The 23,631-nt window shown below is 32.7% G+C and overlaps 1 protein-coding gene across 1 annotated transcript; it reads right to left on the bottom strand.

The window, feature by feature from the left end:
- Nucleotides 1–7,666: 7,666 nt before the first annotated feature.
- LOC134279575 (zinc finger protein 22-like) lies at nucleotides 7,667–16,340 on the bottom strand. The gene is made up of 4 exons (XM_062761982.1): nucleotides 16,228–16,340; nucleotides 11,887–11,937; nucleotides 9,660–10,145; nucleotides 7,667–9,328 (listed from the first exon to the last, which is right to left on the bottom strand). The coding sequence occupies exons 1-4, from the start codon at nucleotides 16,319–16,321 to the stop codon at nucleotides 9,150–9,152; spliced, it is 810 nt and encodes a 269-aa protein (XP_062617966.1). The 5' UTR covers nucleotides 16,322–16,340; the 3' UTR covers nucleotides 7,667–9,149.
- Between the last annotated feature and the right edge of the window lie 7,291 nt (nucleotides 16,341–23,631).

Raw genomic sequence — 23,631 nt, 5'->3', positions numbered from 1 at the left:
TCCTACAATTTTTAATATTAGATGAATTCAATTTTGTCACTAAAAAAATGTGATCAAATAAACATTGTAAAAATTTTATCAGTTTTGCTGATACATATATATCTCTGTAATATTATTGATGAGGAGAAGAATAATAAAATTCTTACAGATACCGGTATGTAACAATATAAGAATAGTCTTTGGTATATTTATAACAAGTTTGAATGTCAGAGTCAAATGTTCATGCATTTGTAAAATCAATTTTTGTAGCTACTATTTTTCTAGGTATCTGTCCGTCTGGACAAAGGAACTTCTAAAGAGCAATTCAAAAGAACTCTATACTTAAGAATCAAAGAGAACCGAAATGTAGAACCAAACATGGAATTCCGAATTGTTTGGTATTTTTTTTAAAGCGAATTTCTCCTTAACCTACGCGCGCGGGTGACGTTAAACATAGAATTAATTTTAAACAGCCTAAAAAAAAAAATCAAAAAAAAATCAAGGAAACCTTTTCTAAAAATCCGAATTTTTCGTGTCAATTCCTATTTTTTTTCTACTCTGGCCTTTTTGAAAAATAAAAATGCATTCATTTAGAATATGTCCTATAGTCAATGTAAAATGCAGTTCTTATTCAGATTCTGTAGTATAAAGTTTTTGATTAATGTCTTCAGATACTTTGCGAGTTTATTGTCAAATTTGCAAAGGTACATTTGGTCTAAGGTGTCCATATTCGGTAATAAATTTCCAGTTTTTTAGCTATAAAATATCTTAATTTTAATTTAACCCTAAAACTTGCCATTATTTTTTTCGGTCAAAGAATGATGGAAAATCTTTTTTATTAAAGGACAGGTGATACCAATAATATTTTATCAAAAATCTATATCATAATAACGTAAGTTATATTCATATTAGTGAAATGAATACGTTCAACCGCACAAATTTTAATTTTTATTTCAAAATTATACAATAATGGAATTTTGATTAACAAAAAAATTATAGATTGCAGAATGATGGATTTTGAACATATAAAAAGTTTACAAAGATGGGCGTATTTGGCTGTGATCTGCAGGAATCATTTGTACGAAACATTTATGGTTTAAATGTCCATGATTTGGTCAGATTTTACAAATACACCATACAGTGTAGGATTTTTTTTTTCATTTAGTTTGAAAGACCTTGTTAGATTGTAACATTTATGACCGTTTTTTCTAGAAGATACAATAACATAGTAATGTTTCGGAAAAAGTAAACACCTATAGGATTAAAGGCATAGATAATAAGTGTACATGTACATCATAAAATAGAAGATTGGATTTGATTTCTATGGAACGCCGTCACTGCCTTATAGCATAACACTACTATTGCATTGTGTCAACCTTCCATTACATTATGTCAACTCTTTATGACATGTACCCACCCTACTATTGCATTGTGTAAACCTTCCATTACATTATGTCAACTTTTTATGACATTAAGCCACACTACTATTGCATTGTGTCAAACTCTTTATGACATTAACCCACACTACTATTGCATGACATTTACACATACTACAATTTATTTCGTCATTTTCGTTTTTTACTTTTCATGAAATCTTAGTTTTTACATGTGAAAAGCTCATGCCATACTGTGCGCACTCTTCTACATTATGTCGATTCACTATTACGTTATGCGAACGCGAGTATCCTCGGCCTTTATATGAGCATAACGTATTTTCCGCGTTCCGCAAGCGCTAAAATGGCGGGAGAGAAAACTGTCGTAAAAGAGATTCTCAGTGATTTCGGAATGACATCTTTATATGAAAACTTCAAGCGACAAATGATTGACAATTTGAAACATGCAAAGCCTTAACACTGCGACTGTGAATTAAAGTGGTGTTTACTTTAATCTGATAATTAAATAAATCAAATATTATGAGTCGTGCAGCAATCATTTTTTTCTTTTTATTTTGAATTGTTTTTTTTTTTTTTTTTTTTGTTTTTTTAATAAAAGTCTTAAACTTTGTAGGACATTGCATTAGTTTCACATTAAGTTTAGCTGAATTAAGTTGAAAACTTTTTTCTATAAAACTATAAAGCCTGAACATATAAAAAGATTTATAAAGCCACTGATATGTGCCCATGCATGCTTGGCATATTCAATTGATTTAGATGAGCGACTGGTAGATTTTTGTAATAGAATTCTTGCCCTAGAATGATTAAAAAAAATTACTAACTCCAGTGACGTAGCATCTTTTTTTGAAAGAGGAGGTCAGCCAGTAAAAAAAATCATTTATCCGAAAAAACTAGACAAGCCAAGAAAAAAAAATGTCCAAGCCCGAAAATCCTATTTCGAGGAGAGTGGTCCAACTTCAATCAATCCTATTTTTTTCCAGATATATTATATTACCCTTAGTGGACTATATTTCAACAAGATGAACATTTTTTCTATAGTAAAGTTATATGTCTGGGAAAAGAGATTGATATTATAATTTGTCCTAATCAATCACGACCCCCCCCTTCAATTAAAACACGGTCGTCAACATTTATTATATACTAGATATACAGCTTTGAGATAATGTAAATGTGTCCACATGATAAAGAGTTAACACAATATAAAGATATTTTTAAATCACATAAGATTTAACGTTATAATATATCCACATCACGGTATTCACATAATGTAATAAAGTGTTGATATAATATAAAGATATGTTCACATTATGATACACTTTTTACACCACGTTAAAGCACTGACATAAAGGTAAGACCTCACATCATGATGCCCTCGCCGTAAAATAAAGATAAATCCATTACGTAATGTACTTTGATATAATAGAAATATACACTCTCAAAAAGGAATGGGCTTTTGACTTCATGTGATGATAAGTTTAATTATAAAACACAATTTACTTGACGTAATGCAATTTTGACCTCACATATTAAAGAAATGAAATGATGTAAAGAAACATTCATTTCACGTAATAAAGTTTTAACACAATGTAAACACATTATCACTTCACATAATGAATTTTTTACTTCAAGTTATGAAGTGCACATAATGAAATGATGTATTTACTTCATGTAATGCAGCATTGACATGATGTTAAGATATATTTTCATCATCCCGTAAAAAATGGACATAACGTAAAGATATGTTCACATCACGTAATGATAAATTGACGTAATAAATGCATAGTTGTATGCTATAAGGCAGTGATGGCGTTCCATAGATTTCGCTCGAGAACCAAATGTTATCTAATTCAAAATTTTAATGCATCAGTATATATTATAAAATAAAACTGACAAAATAAATTGTTGTTTGCATGAAAAAAAAATAAAATAAAAATTAACGCCCCATGCGAGGCTTGAACCAAAAACTTTTGGCATCTGGTGAACTGAACAGGTAGCCCATTTTACCGAGTTATCCCCGCAACATATATTGTTGAATTTAAAAGGAAAAAGAAGCACCATAATGATACAGTTCGATTTTTTTTGTTGAAAAAGTTCATTTTTTATGGTCTCTGGGTCTTCTCTCCATTTTTTACAAATGTATATCCGTTTCTTTGAATTAAAATGCACACAAATAACGTTTCAAAATCATGGAGAGAAGACCCAGAGATCGAAAAATTTTAGAAAAACTTGTTAAAAAGTGTACCATTTTGTACCAAATGTTTGATCTAGCCAATTTTCAGGTTATTTTTTAGCCAATTAAAATTCACTTTTGGGAAAATATTTTCTTTTCCTATTGCACAGGAACCTAATAAATAAAAAAAAAAATGTTAAAATATCATGAGACATGTCGATAAAATTTTTCACTTTTCAAGTACGCCCAGATTCTTGCCGAATGCCAATGAAAGCGCCCTCGTTCTTCTTAATATTTTAGAAATCTATATGTTACATTTACAACCAAAATAGGTCTAAAAATATAATAAATTATATCAATCCTGCAGGCATCTATGTTTTGTCCACAGGACCCTCTATTCCCTACAAACAAAAGAGTTCCAATTCTGTCAATTTTTATAACAGTTAGAGTGATCTGTTCAACGATCTGAATTAAAATTAATTGTTATCTATATTATTGTATTATTCAATTTAAATGCAATGAATCATTTTCCATATTTTATTCGGCCAAGATAAATGAACTGAACACTTTTATTTGCATATAATTTTTTCTCACTTTTGTTCATCAGTACTTCGTTGTCTTTCTGAACATAAAAATAACAGTTAACTGATACCCTCAGTGAACAGAGACATAAGTGTAAAGAGTCCTGAATTAGGTAAAAATACTTTTGAACGCAATAAACGCAACACATTCATCAAACGTAACTTTTTAAATATCTGTTTGTTGTAGATGTTTAATAGTTAATAAATATTCAAATCAATATCACACTTCGTTAAAATGTATCTCCCTTTGAGCATGCTATCCTTAAATGAACAGGGGGCACGGCGACCGACCTTAATTAACATGTCGCTGACCATGTAAAACAGTTGATTTTATTACATGTACTTGCGTCAAAGAATGCTTCTCTAGACACTTGGGTCATTGTCTCGACTGCCCAGTTGTTTTAGTCGCTAATCATGTCATTATTCCTACTTAATCCACTTGTCATTACAGGTCATGCACAGTTTCAAATCATAAAACGCATGTAATTGTTACGTAACGACACGAACGGTCAAGATGAGGAACCCGAAGGGTGAAATTTTATAAAATTACGTTATAAGACTTTTATTTAAATATTAAAACCACAAAATTTCAATTTGTCAACCAGAAACTGCTTTTCAGTGTTATAGAAGATTTGACTCTAACAGAAACTTTAAAAACTAACGTTTTTTACTGCACGAAAAATAATATTTTATTCGAGTTTTCCCGTACCCTCTTGGGGCCAGAGTATAAATACTTTGAACATTTCGCCCGCAGAACACTTTTGGTTCGTCGACTTTAGTTACTATGAAATTTTCAGTGCTAGCTTTATGTAGTTTAGTTGGGACAGCCCTTTGTCAAGTTCCAAGACAAGGCTTTGGTGGAAGTCCAGTCGGAATAAATTTGCAAAATGGACTGAATGGATTTGGTGGAATCAATGGATTCATCGACTTTGACATTGACCACCCATTATCAGACGTTGATAGTTCAGTTCTCGCTGCCCAGCGGTTCATGGGCTCAGGATCCCCAGGAGTTGGAATGATGGGACAGTCTTTCGGAGGACCTCAGGGATTTTCGGGACAACAAGACTTTGGTATGCAACAACAACGAAATGGTGGACAGCAGAGATTTGACGGACCACAAGGACTTTCGGGATCTGTGTCAGGTGGTAGCCAAGGGTGGAACGACGGACAACGGGGCCAGATTTCCAGCAGAGGCCAGATAAATGCGCGGGCTGACTTCAACTCCAGAGACTCTTTTCTATCTTCCGGCAGAAACAGCGCAGACTCACTCTCTTTAACAGACTTAGGAACAAGATCAGGAAGCAGAACGTCAAACAGAAATGGTCTCATTGTCGAACAATCCCAGTTTTCTTCCGGCAGCAGAAATGATCTGCGTCCGCTTAGCGGCCGTTCCAGTTTTTCTCGTTCCAACGTACGCCTTCCACAAAGATCTACCGTCGATTCCAGAAGGAGTAACTTCGGTACCCGAAATCTCGGTACATCTCGCAGAATCTCTCTTGGATCTCGTAATGCTCGCCAGATCCCACAGAGAGGAATGTTCCGATGAAGAGTTATTTAGACTTTAACAACAGATTGTTGGCAAAAGAAGAAAAAGTTTTATTCAGATCGAGTTGCTAGAAAGGAACAGCAAACGAACAATTTCGAGTTGCATGCTGTTGTAAACATGCAACTTTAACCATGTCTCCTTATTTATTATACAGATTTAAATACCGCTGGGACTTTTCACCGGTGTCTTTGATTAGTGTGAGGGAAACGTGCGATAAATTATTAATTTTACAATTTGAATATAATTAATGCAGTATTTCAAGTTGTTTGAACTGAACAAAAAATCGATTGTGTCACTTCAAATCCCAAGTGTCTCTCATTTTCAGTTTGTGTACAGCACCGATTCTTCACTATATATTTACTTACCTTATTTATCACTATGTACTTATGTAGAAAAATATTTATGATATTTATTTATTATAGTTTATTTATCATGGTACTTTATTTTTTGCTTCATTTCTTCGAAGTAAAGTATTCTAAACATGATGATTTTGTTTTAATATCGATATGCAATAGTGAATCTCTTTTAGTGATTTTCAATGTGAAGAGGTCTTCTGAACTTTAACAAATCAAACAACACTTTACCGAGAGAGTTATTATTGCATATGGTATATGTGAAAAATAAGAAAAATTTGACTTAAATTCAGAGAAGTCAAACTCCAAGGCCAAAGTCAAAATTTTGGTTTCCAAAGAAAGGTCTTGCCTGTAAAATATAAAAGCCGTAGTGCTAACTGTTCAAAACTTGTGGACAATGTTAATTTTTTTAAATGTGAGTTAAACTCTAAGTTCAAAAATATGAATACCCATTGAAAGGTGGTACAATGAATACATATGTGAAGTATGAAAACATAGCACCAACTATTAAAAAATTATAGAAATAAATTGGTTAAATTTGGTGGTAACAAAAGAGAGTTTTTGTCACAAGGAATACACTTGTGAAATATGAAAACAATGGCCCCACCCACTCAAAATTAATGGGCAATGTTAAAGTTTTTGAGGACAGACAGAAAGACGGACGGACAGGACAAAAGCTATATACTCAGTATACTTCCGAATATTCGATTACGGGGGCATAAAAATTTATTCCTCCCTACAAATAACAAACTTGTTTGTATCTCCAATTGCCCATTTCAAAAAGACAATAGGATGTTTCCAATAATTTTGTGTGTGTCGTTTTTGTAAAGATTCTAACAGATATTTTCCAAAGGACGTCGATTTGGTTACATGCATATCCAGAACGTGCCCACAGTTCTTGTAGGTTGTACTTATAACGTATACATATACAATATACAATTTACGATTGATATCGTTATCTTATCAAATTTGAGTATTTCAATATTTTTCTAAGCTTCAAATTTAGAATTCTGTTTATTTTGTTCATTAATTTTTTTATGTTTGTTCACAATTTAATCAAGTTAATCAAGATACCCGGTAGTATATTTTATTTCAAGACACTTTAGTTTCTACAACCAAAGGTGCAGAGGTGCATTATTTTATAAATTAACCTGAAATTTAAAGTTTTGGGATAGGGGTATTGCAATTGTCAAAATTATCCACCTGTGTAAAATATTTTCCCCCGACAGCATCCTGTCTAAATACAACAGTAAAAAGCCATTCTGAGAATACAACGTTTTATTTTTAATTTTTAATAATTGTCAACAATAAATAATTTATTAAGAACAACATGTGAAATAGTGAATAGTCAGTCATGTTTTTTGATAACGCTTAAGGAAAATAAACATCTTGATAAAAAAGTTCCAAAAATGTATAGATCTCTAACACTTGCTTGCAGATTGTAGAAAAAACACCAATAGTAATCATTCTTATAAATTTAAACGTCGGAAATCTTGTATTGATGAAAATTTTGACATCCAAAATATTTATAGAATTTATATAGTTTAGGATGCAAACCTTTTTTTTTCTTCAAAACTTCGGAAAATAGCCAAAATTTTATTTACACAAGTAAAATGTATAGATTTGCGTCTTTCTTTCTCAGTTTCACAATATTTTCATATAAAGTGATTAAATTTGCGCCAAATTAAAATGAAGACAGTCAGCAAAAAATGTAGCATTTTGAACATATCAATATGTTAACTTTTATACAATACTTTTATACAATTTCTAAATTTGTTAGAAATTTATTATTTGCAATATTTAAAATCAAAACATGCCTTGAAGTATACAGATGTATCATCCATTCTAAGGCCAGTGAAAAGTAGATGAAAAATCTTAAACTTTCCTCTTTTTATAATTGGTATTTGACCTTCGATAAACGAAATAATTGTTTCAGTCGCACCAGAACCATTGAGAAAATACAGATTGCAAAGTACAACAGTATCGAGAGGGGTTTAATTTGGAAATCAGATAGATTCCGTCTCCAAGGACGCTTTGAAGCAAAATGAATATCTATAGGCTTTTATGGGTATTTGTCATGCTTAATTATTCAGTTCCCACTAGGACATGGCGTCTCAGAGGGTGTCAAAATGTTGTTATAAATGAATAATTCGAGACATGGTTAGCTTAAAATCTAGATATCTATTGACAAAACATTTGCATAAAAGTTCTGGAAGGGATGGGAGAGTAAATATCTTTAGTGGCCTCAATGCTCATCTGATCTGATTTTTAACACAATTCAGATTTTAAGCAATATAAGAATTAATATTTTTAATCGTTATTATTTTAAAAATTTTCTTTCACATGTGGCAAACAAAATGAAACAGTCAAATATACACCGTTACTAAGGAATAACACTGAAAGAGATGAAATATAGGTCTCTTGGGATTAACAGTGATATTACTAATCTGAATAAATCAGGATTTGGCGTTAGTTTCATATAATGATATATTGCCAACAGGGTTAATAAATGTTTGTCTAAGATTAACAACGTTTAAGCATGCATCCACAAGTTCTGTTTGTTTTTCTTTACAATATCAGCATCCATATGAATTATTACAGACATTTTATTTTATATGGTCTTTTATGGCAGACTTTGGGTAACTGAGTAAAAGAAAATAAGAAACCATTGTACCAGGAACCTTTATACTCCATGGTCCTGTTGAAAATGTCAGATTTAATGCAAAGGACGAGTGTGACAACAAAGTCCAATAGACATGAAGCAGGACATACAAATCAAATCCCAAGTAAATTATTTCCGAGGAATAAGGATCTTAAGTAAAATTTTACTGTTGAAAATGTTCTTTTAAAGGCTGGTTAAAGATGATGCCAATAGTCCGAAATATCTGACGATTTTGATATTTAACGTGCCAGGGCTAAAATATCGAAATCGTTAAAAAGCCTGGAAAACGTGAGATTTTTCGGACTATGTTACCAAGTGCCAGATTCGATCATTTCGATCCCTCTAAAAATTCAAATTGATCAGCTAAACCAGATATTATTAATTTAAAATACATGTAGATATATAAACAGAATAAATTACATTATAACCAAAAAGCCAGTGTCATAATCTCAATCAGTATTACGTCAGTCAGTTTTGTGGTTGGTTTCGAGGTGGCGCCGAAGGTCGACCTTTCTTTGGAAGTTTCGGCCACACCTGTCGCACCTGAAGGGTTTGAACCCCGTGTGTTTCCGACTATGGGTGATGAGGTTAGAGGACTGACTGAAGGCTTTCCCGCACACATTACATTTGTGTGGCTTCTCACCTAGGAATAAAGACAGAACTATATCCATGTTTTTAAAACGTTCAAATTAGTTCAGAAGTTGGACATTTTTTCCTTGATATATGTGTCTCAACTGCCAACTATACGGAAAACATTTTAAAGTTTCCAAAATTTCTCAAAATGAAATATTAGGAAAACATTTTGCAGATTATTAGAAAAGTGTGATACATGTATTGCTTTAACTGGCGCATTTGAAGATTTGAATTATTTGGGGATTTCAAATGTGAAACTTTGCTTTCTGTTCAAATAGACAAATACCAGAATAAATTATTCTATTTGAATTTCTCGTATTTTGAATGGTTTTGTTGCCTACCTGTATGAATAAAGGTATGCTTTTTCATATCAGACTTTTGGTGAAATCGTTTGCCACAGTACTGACATGGATAAGGTCTGGTGTCACTGTGGATCAACATGTGCGTGTTAAGAGTAGATGACCTTTTGAAGGTTTTTCCGCACTCCGGACAACGAAAAGCTCTATGAAAGTCGGACACATCATGCAGAGTAGTATCTATCAGCAATTGTCGCTCCATCCAGTTCGAAGACGATTGGGATGAGTCTTCGTCTACTTCCATAACCGGTTGAGAAATGGAATTCTGGGAGCGGATATCTAGGAATGGAGTAAGTAAATGACATCGGAAGCAGTTGCAGTAGTCTGTCAGTTGTCCCTCGGTCTCAAACAAGAGCAGATGTTTGGGTATCGAATGGAACATATCCGAGGAGGATCGAAAGTCCATCTGGCGATGTCTTCTCTCTAGAACTGACAAGTAATGGTGGAGAAGCATTTGGAAGGTCATTGGCTCTGAAAGTTTCAAAGATCAAATTGTATCACGATTCTTGTAATCATTTTTAATGCTCAAAATCATCTCAAATTCAACTGAAAACCTGAAATTAATCTCTCCTTTAAACCAATTAATATTTCGAGGTCTTTAAAGATAATGTTAAGTTATTTTTGGGATATTCGTTTTCAAAAACTTTTGCTTAGAAAAAAACCCTTAAACTTTCAACACACTTTAAACTTTAGTTTACAAAATCCCAACAAACCTTCGATATTGAAAAACAAAGGCCATAAGTCTTTTTTCGAAAACACAGCTGATTAACGTGTCTTATGGACACAAAGAGTACTAGACAAAAAAAACCTTTCCCAAGTTTATCTTCTATAACCGTAAACATAAGTCGAACAAAGCCAAACAAAAACAACTTTGCAAAAAGATATTAGTTTGCGAATAAAAAAAGTCTTCCTCTTTCTTCCATCATATAAATGATGCGCTAAACTTGCAACCAAGTTTGTTACTTTGTGAACTGCCACCTCTTCTTCTGGAAGCTCAATGCAGTCAAATATCTTTCAAAACGTAGCTATATTCAGTTTCAAATATGTATATAAAAGGCTAATTCTGACAGCAACGAAATCTAAAGTGCATGGACATGGCCTATAATACGCAACCATTAATCTTGACACCACCGATTGAAAATATTCAATTTGCATGTTGAGGTACAACAAATTGCCCAACGTTTCGAAACACTTCGAATCCCTTGACAGACAATAACAATCAAAGGCTTGGCGGGTTTGAGGAGCCATAACGATTGTATCGTCCTCCCCGAACGGTCGGTTCGGATGCCAAACTACAGCAAATTACCTCGCCAAGAGAAGCCAAATCTCGCAGCTTAATTACCCATGTGACCGGAAGTTATCGGATGTAAAACGTGTATCGGGATTCGTGATGTAACGTTGCGAGGAAGATGTTGTCATTACATAGCATACATTGTTATAACTGTCATATCTGACGATGTAGTTATGCTACAGGACCAGACCAGTATAACTCCGCGGGGCGATGCTGGGCTAATTAAGTTCCCAATTAGGCAAAAAACGCGAGAAATGATGTCGAGCGACACGAAAGCTAAAGATAGATCTTGTGCGGTAGAACATTCGAATGGTCACCCCGGGAATCTTTAATTATTCACCGCCATAAAAAATGATTGAACTACCAGTCTTGTTCCTTTGATATATTTAGTAATTTTGTTTCATCGGCATAACTTAACGGGGCCGTGTGATCCAACAGATAATGACCAGACATTCACTGCATTGTAATCAATGCTCTCAATCTGTTCCAAGAGCTTTGGTCTAACAAATTTATACAGCTTTATAACAAAATTTCTAAGCCATAAATTCATAAGACAAGATGATTATTTTGGGTGGCAAAGAACATTCTAACAATTAACCATAACACATTCTGTGAAAGATTTTTTTTCAGATTTAAAAGTACATGCATGTCATGTTTGATAATTATGAAAATAGTTTTCTCCTAATTCATGTCGGAAAAAAATTAAACTATGTATTTTTACCGATTCCTTCTTCAGACTAAGAAAGTGATTTCAGGACAGATGTGCCAAAATTCAAGTTATCCTCCTGACTGCGTTAATCAATTTCACTAACAAAGTGAATTTTCAATCGAAATAAAAAAATGTTCACTTAAGTGCTATCTTTGTCCATTGGAATATAAGTTGCTAAAGGAAATAAATGAATGTTAACAGTGATATGTTACCTTCATCTTGGTTTGCATCGTCCGGTTTTAAATTTTGTTCCTTATCTGGATCTGCAATGGAAAATTCATATCAACAATGTACGCAAATAAAAATATTTTTGCAGAAAAACTACCCAACAATAATATGAATATACATAGGCGTCGGAAGCAAACTAAAAGTGGGGTGGCTAATTGAAAGTGGGGGCTAAACCAACAAAAAAAGGTAAATCCTAATTTTCAATGCCTATATCATGTCTATCTTTGCAAAAAAAGTAGGGCTAAGCCCCCCCCCCCCCCCCCCCCCCCGTTTCCGACGCCTATGATATAAAGGAGTAATGTGTTCACCTGGCTGTGGATCTGTAGATCATTGGTCTAAATGCATCCTTTTTTTACTAGCAATGACCTACAGATCTGTAGCTGATTTTTCACACTTGGGGAGGGGTGGGTGGGTGGTGGTATTTAGACAAGGAAGAAGTCGCTGGAGAAACGGGATCTCTCTCTCTCTCTCTCTCTCTCTCTCTCTCTCTATATATATATATATATATATATATCTTTTTATAATAATGAAATAAAATAGTTGCTACTGGATTTGAAACACTTACCTTTTGTTCAGTTTTCAATGAGAAGAATTTAGTATCATTTTACAATCGTAATTTGTTTCAAGTTTGATACAGAGAGACAGGCAATTTAAAAGACTTTTGTATATATTTTAGGTACACGTGACAGCACCATTCAATAAATATCTTTAACCAATATAAATAGAATTATTTTTAAAAGTGTTTACTTGTATTATATTTTTACAGTCATCCCAATCTTGGACAGAGAGACAAAAGGATTCACTACAATGTGACTTTCCGGGTTATCAATAGGCAAAAAAGAAAATGACACCATGAAAGTAAACGGTTTGTCTCTCTTCAGCAACTGTCGAAATAAATTCGCTTTGCATTATGAAATTACAAAAAAATAACCTTAGGGAAATACAAATCCTTTTCTCTTTATAAAAATGTAGTCAAGCAATTACATGTCTGTACTCTGTTTTATTACATATCTATTTCCTACATATAACATTTGTATGTTTTATTGTTTTCTATCATCCTGTCAATTTCAAAGTTAGAAATATAAACAATAAGTTTCCCTTTGGAAGTCAGTCACTTGTATCAGCTGTCGTCTGGTTTATCAACTCTTACAAAAAGAATTTATTTCTAAAAAAAAAAAAGAAAAAAAAAGAAGTATATGCTAGTTGTTTTAAAAAAAATGATGAAAAAACAAATATTCATAGTCGCCTCGGATTGGTCACAGCAAAACAGTCCTAACAAGTGATTTATGAAAATCCCTGAGATAAACAGATTGTGTCATGACTTTTCACATTCTCCAGGGGGAGATCAGTCGAGAAAACTTGCCATTGAAGCGGACAGGAAACTACACTATATAAATTAAATATTAACAAACGCAATAATTCATATGTGAAAAAAGAAAGGGATAATGTTTTATTCAGAAATAACTTCCCGACGAGCCGTTCTTAGGGGAGCCTCTAGTAATTGCAGATTTGTTGTTTCAGATTGTATTTCAAATTGCATGATGGGTAATTTGTTTTGCAACGAAATGTTGTGAGCAGGTAGAATTATTCGAGAAGTCCGCTCTGCTTCAATTAACATCATCAATCCGTTCTGCCCCACTTAACATCATTAGTAAAAATGATCACCGGAGGAGATTTTGAAAGTGCGGTTTAAAAGTGAATATTTTCAAATAATAAAAATAAATCGTCAAATAACAATAACATTTGACACGGAGTAATCATGAATCTTTAATTGCCAAAAAAGGGAAGGGGGGGGGGGGGGGACTCGAACAGTTTAATTGGCATATTAGCTTACACATCTTTTCCACTGATCGAGTGATCTACACGAGGCCGCCATGACATAAAACAATATGCCCCATAATATTTATCATAAATTGTCACAAATTAAACCTATAAAATAAAAATCCAATAGCGTATGAGACTGAAAAAAATGTTGATCTGATATAATTTAATTTTACTTGTAACACGTCAAAAAACGTTTTACTCCACTTGACGTTACTTTTAAAATTTAACCATTGTGAGACTTTATTCTGAAGAAAAAATTGTCTCATTACCTACACTGAAATTAAATTATAAGGAATGAAGCTTATTTCAACTTATTTTATACGATATAACAAAACTTGGGGCAGTTTACTCTTTTTTATAAACCGCTTCGCGGTTTATCAAGCGTAAACTGCCCCAAGTTATGTTACATCGTATAATATAAGTTGAAATAAGCTTCATTCCTTAATTAATATTAAATGAAAAACTAAAGTTGAGAGAGAGAGAGAGTCTGGCGTCTAATGTGAAACTACTGGAATAATGAAAATTATTTTATCTATATAAAGTATACACAGCATTGGCAGGCGCGTAGCATCGTTTTTGGAAGTGGGGGGGCCAACCTGAGAAAATTTTTTTTTACTTACCTGAAAAAGTTGACAAGCAAAAAAAAAAAAAAAAAAAAAAAAAAAAAAAAAAAAATTTAAAGTTGCCCAAGTCGAAAATCCTATTTCGTGGGGGTTGGGGGGGGGGGGGGGGGTTAGTGGCTAACTTTTTTCAAGACCAACTATCTTTCAATTCAAACTTTTTGGGATTAATTTTCTTATAACACTACCCTTTGCTGACATGTGGGGGGGCCAACCTTCCTTTCAGTAAACATTTTCTATAGTAAAGGTAATGTCGGTAGAAAAAGTGGGGGGGCTTGGCCCCCCCTGATACTACGCCCCTGATTGGGGCATAGTCTTAGCTATAGTTTGCACAAAGTAGACAAGAGACCAAAATACATGTCTATATATATCGAAATAATCGAAATTCGGGTAAGGTGGGTGGAGGATTCTATTATACTATTAAAAGTAGCTTAGCAAGCACAAAAATATAATTTCCCTATCTCGAACGTCAAATCTTAATTTCTTTTGGGTGGTGCCGGGACACTATACAAAGTACCAAAAGGGGCAAGTTTAAACCAGGGAGTCCCACGAGTCCCTCTTAACCTTACAAAGAATATAGATGGATGTTTTGAAAAAAAAAATCAAATACTGATTTTTTAAATTTTAGATGAAATGTTTTAAAACGATGATTTACAGGTCGCAAAGAAACACGAGAGTGTTACATTTGTGTAAATTTCCAAGAACATATGATTTATTTATTGATAAGTAAACTGCATCGATGCTTCGAGATGCGTAAATATTTCATAAACTTCACTTACTCTCTTGCGATGATCATTTTATTTTATGCAGCAACAATTGGATCAGGATCCAGAGGCAGATTTAATGGCGCACTGAACTAGAGGGTCTGAAATCACAGATTTCACACCGACGTTTTTAAAAAGCTTTGCATTTCTTTCTCATTTTAATGTACTTTCCAAAGCTATACAATCTCATATGGTTTAACCCTACCCAACCTCCTCTCAGCTACAAAGAAGTATATATCCATTGCATTTGTAGGAAAAGGATGGAAAAGCACTGAGATTATATGGATTTTTTTTTTAATGACAAATAACGTTTACAGTGAATAAAATATATTTTTAATGAAGTCTTCGTAAAAAATAATAACAATATCTTATGGTTTGGATTAAGATACTGCTTTCAAGTGTTTTGGTGGAAACTCGAGCAAAAAATTACATGAAAAGACTTTGCAATTGAATTGACGGACCATGATAGTTTTTTTTTTCTGTTGTGTATATGACAATTGCGTGGATAAAAATTTACATGCACGTAAATTTTAAAGTTCAAATTTGATAAAAAATAAAAAAAAAATCTTTGTAAGAACATCAGATTGCTAGTAAGGCGAACGTCTTGGGTTGGGGTGCCAATTTTAGTGTTTTAAAAAAGTTTGTTAGCGATGGAACAATCGGGACACGAAGAAAGATATGAACACTTTATTTCTCTCATGAAATTGTTAATTTCTATTGCACATTTAGGTATCATTTCCAAATATATTAAATCTTCAATGACATTTACAAAGGAATGTAGAAGAAATCGTTTGGACATTCTTTAAAAAATCTATCAGTCTTAATATTACTTTGTAATACCTTTTGTTCTATTTTAAAACTTTGGAATGAAATATTGAAAATAATAATGATAGTTATAAAGATATTTTTTGCGATCCTTTCATAAAAAATGATAATAATTATGCGATGTACATAACTTTTTTTCATTTAATATTCCTTCCCCCCAAAAAACTTTAAAATTTCTGGGCGTAAAAAATGTAAATAAATAAAAAGTTATACCGGTATTCTATGCTTACGATGGACTATGTGCATGAAAACAATATTTAAAATCGTTCAAAAAAATTTAAGTTGAACTTACCACTTAAAGATGTGTCGTGAGTCTCTGTCTCGCTTTCAAAACCTCTTGTTGGGTTCCATCGCCTAGAATTTTTTACCATAAAAGATTTCGGCATATTGCATCCAATGGGTTGAAATCTAGACACCAAACTAGGGTTCCAAAGCAAGTAGCTTACAGGCAGTGCAAAGCGCCACCTTGCGTCAAAGAAGGACGTTTATTGTATCGAGAACGGAATGATGCACATGATTTGTTTGCATGGGTCTGGTGTATTCACATGGGAGATTGTACAAAGTTAGCAAATAACGGTTCAAGTCGATCTGTAATCAAATATGCTCTGCGGAGAAATGGAAACAATTGATATGTGATTTACCATCGCATAAAAAAAAAATCAAAAAATATTGGTTGTATTTAATTCTTTTTTTAAGGTATATGTATCTCTGTTTAAAGTACGACCAATTTTAGACAGTCTTCGACAAAATGTTTAAAAGCTAAGATGCATAAACCAAATGTATTTTACTACGGACTCATCAAGTTCAATATTTTTTAGAATGTATACAAATTAAGGAGGGTCTAGAAATATTTCATTCGCAGACCTTGGTCGGTTCCGTACATTTGGATTCCTTCTAACCTCAGCTACAAGATTGTAATGTTTCTTTCGAATAAAAAGGGAAAATATTTCACCTTCCTTAGAAAAACACAACAGGGTGGCAGGTATTGGAAGGGGGGGGGCTAAAATATAGGTTTAAACCGGAAGTTTCACGACTAATTCAGCAACCAGAGTTCACTTCAGTTGCATGATATGGAGTCGTGACGTGCAAAGGGTCCTACTGCTGTTTCGTCCTCGCCTTCTTGTACACGTATATGCCCGGGAGCAGACATAGACTTGAGGTCGCTGAGAACAGGTAAGATGGGAAAGTTTCTTCGGGACTCCGTCTTTTGAGCTCGAGGGCAGTAGTTTGACTGAACATCTCCATGCACATATAGTTACAAGATGTCGCGCCCTTTTTTATGGAAGAGGAGGCGCATCTCAGTAATCATTCTGTGAGTATCATTCACAGAGATTTCTGACCTGAACAAGGAAATATTATTATGCAAGACATCATTTGGCTCTAATGAATACTCCATATATTGTTTAGAACTTGGTTATGTCTCTACAGTATTGAGATTTATAGGTTATATCTAGTTTTGGGGCATGACCATTTGAAAACAAAATAATAAATGGCAATTTTTAGATTTCAGTCTATTCTTGGTCACATAGAATTATTTTCAAGCGTTATGTTTGTGTGCGTGTCAACATCATAAACAGGCTATTTTCGATGGCTTAAACTTGATTGGGTTTTATGTCGCCTTTCACTATACTAGACCATGTTATACGGAATCCGTATATTGTCTACAAATTAAAATCTAGGTTAAAGGACCTGTTTTAGTCATTTGCCTTCAATTTGCTGTTAATGATCACTTTTACGACGAACAATCAACACTAAACAGCTTCATTTTTAAGACTGTCTCCTGTGATGTTTTTTGGGTTTAGAAAATTTAGTTAATTAACCCTTTCACCCCAATCATTTGGTGATAAGTTTGTGGAAAATCCAGGTGACCCTCGTAAAGACAGACAGATAATCTTCCTTCAAATATTTTCATATTAGATTTTGGCTTCATGTTATAAATAAATGACAAGAACAACATGTACTTTTTAGCCTTAAATCCTTTTCAACAGGTAAATAATGAATCTTCTCAGATTATGGTCCGGTGGCTCTTCTACACAATCCCTCCGTTGTGTCAAATGTACAGATAGGATCAATTCCATTCGATTCAGCCTCGCACGCAGACTGGTCATCCAGTAGTCTTGCACATCGAAGACAATTTACTGCATTAGCGGCATCGTTTATTTCGCAGAGAAATCCGATGCCTTGGATAGCGACTGAAATGTTTAAATATTTTCAATCACAATAAAATTACAGAAAACCTGGATAAAAATGTTCAAATCTAGAAATATTATATGAAGTAAACAAGAGTTTTATATTTGGCAGTTAAGTACTTTATAAAAATATGTCTTTACTTTGTATTTTTACCTCAATCAATGTTAATGAAATCAGCCAAAAATAAAAACAAAACAAAAAAATAACCAGTATTTTGTTGTCATTGATGATTATAATTAAGTCTAAGGCTCATTAACTGTCGAGGCTTGTTATGCTGCTTTCTCACATTTAAACTGAAATATTTTTGGCCCCTCTCATCCCCCAAAGACAATACACGTATTTCTCTCTCACTCAAAATATCACTTAGAAAAGTAATGAAAAGAAACTTACCATTAAATCTAGCTTGCGCATCTATGAATAAAAAGATAAAATAATCCAAATTTCATTCATCACAATAACTTATTATATTAGTTATTTGCAGATTTTACGCATACTTATGTGACAATAAACCAAGATATATCATAGAAAATACATAGAGGATATCTATAATGTGTGATTTGATATTTGGTTTATCTAACTCAGTTGAAATGGTGTATATAAACACCATTTCAAAGAGTTTACGACATAAAATATAGTATAATACGTTTTTTCAATCGATCAATTTGACTGTAAAAAAAAAATAATGCATCACTCAACATAGGCCATAAATTATTTGTTTCCCTTAAGATTTATTTTTAAATTTGTATTGTTAAAAATAAAAATGTAAAGCTGTAAACTATGGCAAGTCAAACGTTGCAATATTCGATCTTTTCCATTTGTATTGTAAAATTTACCTTTTGTATATTTTTATTTGTATTGTATAATTTTTCATTTGCATTGTTAATTTTTATTTGCATTGTATTTTTTTTCCATTTGTATTCTATAATTTTCCATATGTGTTGTATAATTTTTCATTTGCATTATATATTTGCCATTTGCATTGTATAATTTTTCATTTGCATTGTATATTTTTCATTTGCATTGTATATTTTTCATTTATATTGTAAAATTTATTTGAATTCATTTGTAAAAAACACATGGTATTCAGGAGTTAAACGAGGAACGTGTTTATTAGTGATAAAACAAGTAAATTTACAGAAGTATGAATTGGAATTTAGGATAATTATTAATCAGGATAGAAATTCATTTCGATTTCTTCGCTGGCGATGGAGCAAGGTCTTGGGAGGCATTTTGGTAATTGTAAATATTCATTTTGTTTACGTGCAGTATTGCCCCTGCAAACTGGCCTGTTGAATACTTCCTGCGGCTGCCACAGGTCAAGGTTCTGGTTGGATTATGGTAAGGGAATCGCCTATGTCCGATGTAGAATTACGTTTTGTTGACGACAATAGAACTGACATTTCCTGTTGTTTTTCATGGGCGTCGGAAGCAAATTGAAAGGGGGGCTAATCAAAAGTGGGGGGGGGGGGTAAACCAACAAAAAAAAGGTAAATCCCAATTTTTAATGCCTATAAAATGTCTACATGTATATTTGCAAAAAGGGGGGGCGGGCTAAGCCCCCCCCCCCCCGGTTCTGACGCCTATGTTTTTGGATTGTAATCTCAGAGTAGTTGTTGATAGAATTTACGTTTTTGTGACCTGTGACTTGCATGATATCTGTAGGCGCAATGTTTTCCCTCCTGAGTTTTTGAACGCAGTATTTTCTTGTACTGGTATTTGTAAGTCTTTTTCCAGATTCTGAAAGTTTTGGACACTTTTCAATCATATATATTACTCAAAATTTTTCAATTTTATTCATCCCAAACCTTTGTTTCGTAAACCATTTACCGCTTCGTGTGTCAGAAAAAGGAATTGTTCGTGTAGCTATATAGAAAGGTTCATCTGGGTCCGAAAAACCCTGGGCTCAGATGCTGGCGTACTTTTTGTAAACTTCTTCCAGGTTGTTTTCATTCAGATTAGGGACCGAAAATATTTGTCGAAGACTTATCTAGTGTCACGCGTGTTTACATCGGTGCGGGTTTTGGGTCCGTGTAACACTTAACAATTCAAAATTCTAAAATGTTTTTGTGTATTAGAATGTTAATATATTGGTTCAAATTTCTAAAATTCAAAAACTCATACTGGTTAGGTATATTGAAATTTAATATTTTAAGTTCAAATATCTAAATTATCAAATTTCCAAACAGGTTTGAAAAATTTATGTTTTACATTTTTACCATAAATGTTTAAAATTTAAATTTCCAAAAACTATTTTTTATTTTAAACTTTTGAGTTTTTAATCTACTGTTTGTTCAGAAAGTTTACGCTTAACTATCCAAAATTCAGTAACATATTTTGTCTTTAAATTTACTTCAAACTTCTAAATTTCAACTTTCAAAACGTTCTATAGATTTTTAGAAATTTAGAACTTTGATTCAAACACTCAAATTTTCAATATTCTACAACATATTTTACGTTTTGAGTTTTTAGCCTTTTACTTCAAATATTTGAAATATCAAATTCCAAACCTTGTTTGGATTTTGAAACAATAAATACAAAAAATCTTTTGGTCAATCAGGAGAGCTTTTAGATAGTTAAAATATTGAACTAGTATATACTCAAAATTCAACTCGGGTTTGGAAATTTGATATTTTGGATATTTAAAGTAAAATTCTAAAACTCGGTGTTTCGGTTATTTGAAATTTGAATGTTTGAACCAAAATACCTAATTTCAAAAACTCAAAACTTTTTAAAAGTTGAGATTTAGAAGTTTGAATAAATTTAAAATAATTAAAAGACGAAAATGTTGCTTAACTTAAGATTGTAAAGCGTAAATTTTCTGAACAAACGGTAGATTAAAAACTCAAAAGTTTTAAATACAAAAAATGTTTTGGGGACTTTGACTTTATTTTGAATATTTAAGTAAGATTGTAAACCTGTTTGGAAATTTATTAATTTAGATTTTTGATCTAAAATATTTAGATTTCAATATACCAAATCAGTTTGAGTTTTTGAAATTTAGAAATCTGAACTATTATATTCACATCCAAAACTCTAAATCATTTTGGTCTGTCTTTCAAAATGCTGTAAATATTCAGTGCCATCAGGATTTTTTGTAGGGATGCCGATATTGAATTTCCGATGAGCTGATATTCGATATTGAGAGAAAAGTGTGTGAAGCAAATAAAAACACAAGAAATCTGGAAAAGGAACTGAATGAGGTGAGAGATTTAGCACAGTTTGCCACAGTAAAGTCAAATTACAATGAACAGTATAGTCGAAAAAATAACTTCAAATTACGGTGTTAAAGAGACAAGATGAGGACATCATTGAGGTTGTCAAATCCACATTAATGGAGAAGGGGGGAGTTGAAATTGATGAAAATGCTATAGGGCAGTACATCGGATCCCAGGATCAAAAACCAATTCTCCAAGGCCTATTCTAATAAAAATGAAGAACAACGACAAAAAGGCGCACATCATGCGGCATCGATCGGAGGTAAAAAGATGCTCCTGGAAATGTTCGACTGGGGGACGATGTCACGAAGGAAAATAGTGAACTGATGCACGATTTTTAGATAATGAAGGCATTACATCTGCTTGGTATTTTAACGGATCTGTATACGCAAAAGTGAAGGACAAACGTGTGAAATTCGACATCCTGGACGATATTGACCATAAGGTAAAGAATATTAAAAAAAGCCGGGATTAAAAACTCTTACCATATTCTCTCCGCCATTAGTAGCAGAATGCGTTTCCGGTCATAACTTGCGTTACAAAAAAAACCCAAACGTGACTACAACACACCTATCACGGTAGTCAGCTTGGTTAACATTTGAACTTTTTTTAAAGCAATAAGTTAATTTTTCTGTTATTGTTATATTGTAGCTCTTACTTTCCTCTTTCTTCCTCTCTTTCTTTCATCATGAGTTCCGACTGTTCGTGTCCATTGGTCCGGTTGGTCCGGTGGGTATCAACTTGTAAACGTTTTTCAAATGGTTAAGATTATTTCAGTAAACTGTCAAGGTTTAGGTGATATTGCCAAGCGCAAGGATGTTTTTCATTACTTAAGAGCCTTAAATTATAACATTTACTGTTTGCAAGATACACATTTTTCGTGTGATATTGAAAACGAAGTAAGAAATTTATGGGGTTACCAATGCTTTTTTAGCTAACTCACAAACTCTAGGGGAGTGGCAATTCTAGTTAACAACAACTTTGATTTTAAACCTTTAACAGAAAAGGGCGACCTTGAAGGAAACTTTATTTTACTTAAAGCATCTGTAGAGGGCCATGAGGTATTGATATGTAACATTTATGGTCCAAATAATGATACACCACTTTTCTTTGAAAATTTACAAAAATATATTGATATATGCAATGTAGAAATATTATTTTGTGTGGAGATTTCAATTAAGTTTTGAATCCAGATTTGGACTATTATAATTATAAATCTGTCAATAATCCAAAGGCAAGAGAAAAAGTTTTGGAAATAATAGAAAATAATTGTTATATTGACCCTTTTAGACAGCTTCACGAAAAAGGCGATATTCTTGGAGAAAAAAAATCCCTTAAGCAAAGCCGTTTAGATTTTTTTTTAATATCTGAAACCCTTTTGTCAGGATTGGAAAAATGCTCTATAGATACTAGTTATAGATCAGACCATTCCATAATATCCTTTTCTATAGCTTTTAATGAATTTAAGAAAGGTAGGGGGTTATGGAAGTTTAATAACTCTCTACTTCATGATGAAAATTACTTAGATTGCATTAAAAATGTAATTTTAGAGGTTAAAAAAACAGTATGCAATCCCAGTATATAACTTTGAAAAATAGATAATATTCCAATTAATTTTTATTTCACTGTTAATGATCAGCTATTTTTAGAAACTCTGCTTTTAGAGATAAGAGGTAAAACTATTTCATATGCATCATATATCAAAAAGAAAAAAAGAAAACAAAGAGAAAATTTTAATAGAAAGTATCAAACTATTAGAAGAAAATGTTGAAAATAATATTGATGAATTATATAGTAAAAAGCAAGAATTGGAGAACATTAGAAAGCATAAATTGCAAGGTAATTATGTTCCCCAACGAAGTTGGGGAACATATTGTTTTTTCTCTGTTTCTTATTATGTTCCCCAAACAAGTTGGGGAACATATTGTTTTTACTCTGTTTCTTATTATTATTATTATGTTCCCCAAACGAAGTTGGGGAACATATTGTTTTTACTCTGTTTCTTATTATTATTAGGTCTTTCCACCTTTCTGTGGAAAGACCTATTGATTTTCTTCTGTTTCTTATTATTATTCTTCTTCCGCTGATTTTTTATTTGGACATTTATCGAAAAGACTTTTTGTTCATCGTAAAGGTCATTAAAAATTTAAAAAATTTTACCCAACGCGTATGAACTATGACCGCTTTCAAAGTTATTGCCCCTTTCGCAAGAAATGCTTGTTATCGCTACTCCTTCGAAACCGTTAACCGTAGAAATATGAAACCTTCACTAAAATCTTCGACTAATTGAG

This window comes from Saccostrea cucullata, unplaced genomic scaffold, assembly GCF_032062105.1.
Source record: "Saccostrea cucullata isolate Sc308-1 unplaced genomic scaffold, CSIRO_AGI_Scuc_v1 ctg6063, whole genome shotgun sequence".
NCBI classification, from domain to species: Eukaryota; Metazoa; Mollusca; class Bivalvia; order Ostreida; family Ostreidae; genus Saccostrea; species Saccostrea cuccullata.
This window is presented reverse-complemented; position numbering and strand designations above follow the sequence as displayed.

Coding starts and splice junctions, on each gene's coding strand:
- LOC134279575 (XM_062761982.1), bottom strand. CDS start 16,321: ATGCCGAAATCTTTTATGGTAAAAAATTCTAGGCGATGGAACCCAACA. Junction 11,938..16,227: donor TCACGACACATCTTTAAGTG/GTAAGTTCAACT, acceptor TTTCCATTGCAG/ATCCAGATAAGGAACAAAAT. Junction 9,329..9,659: donor GCATACCTTTATTCATACAG/GTAGGCAACAAA, acceptor CTTTATTCCTAG/GTGAGAAGCCACACAAATGT.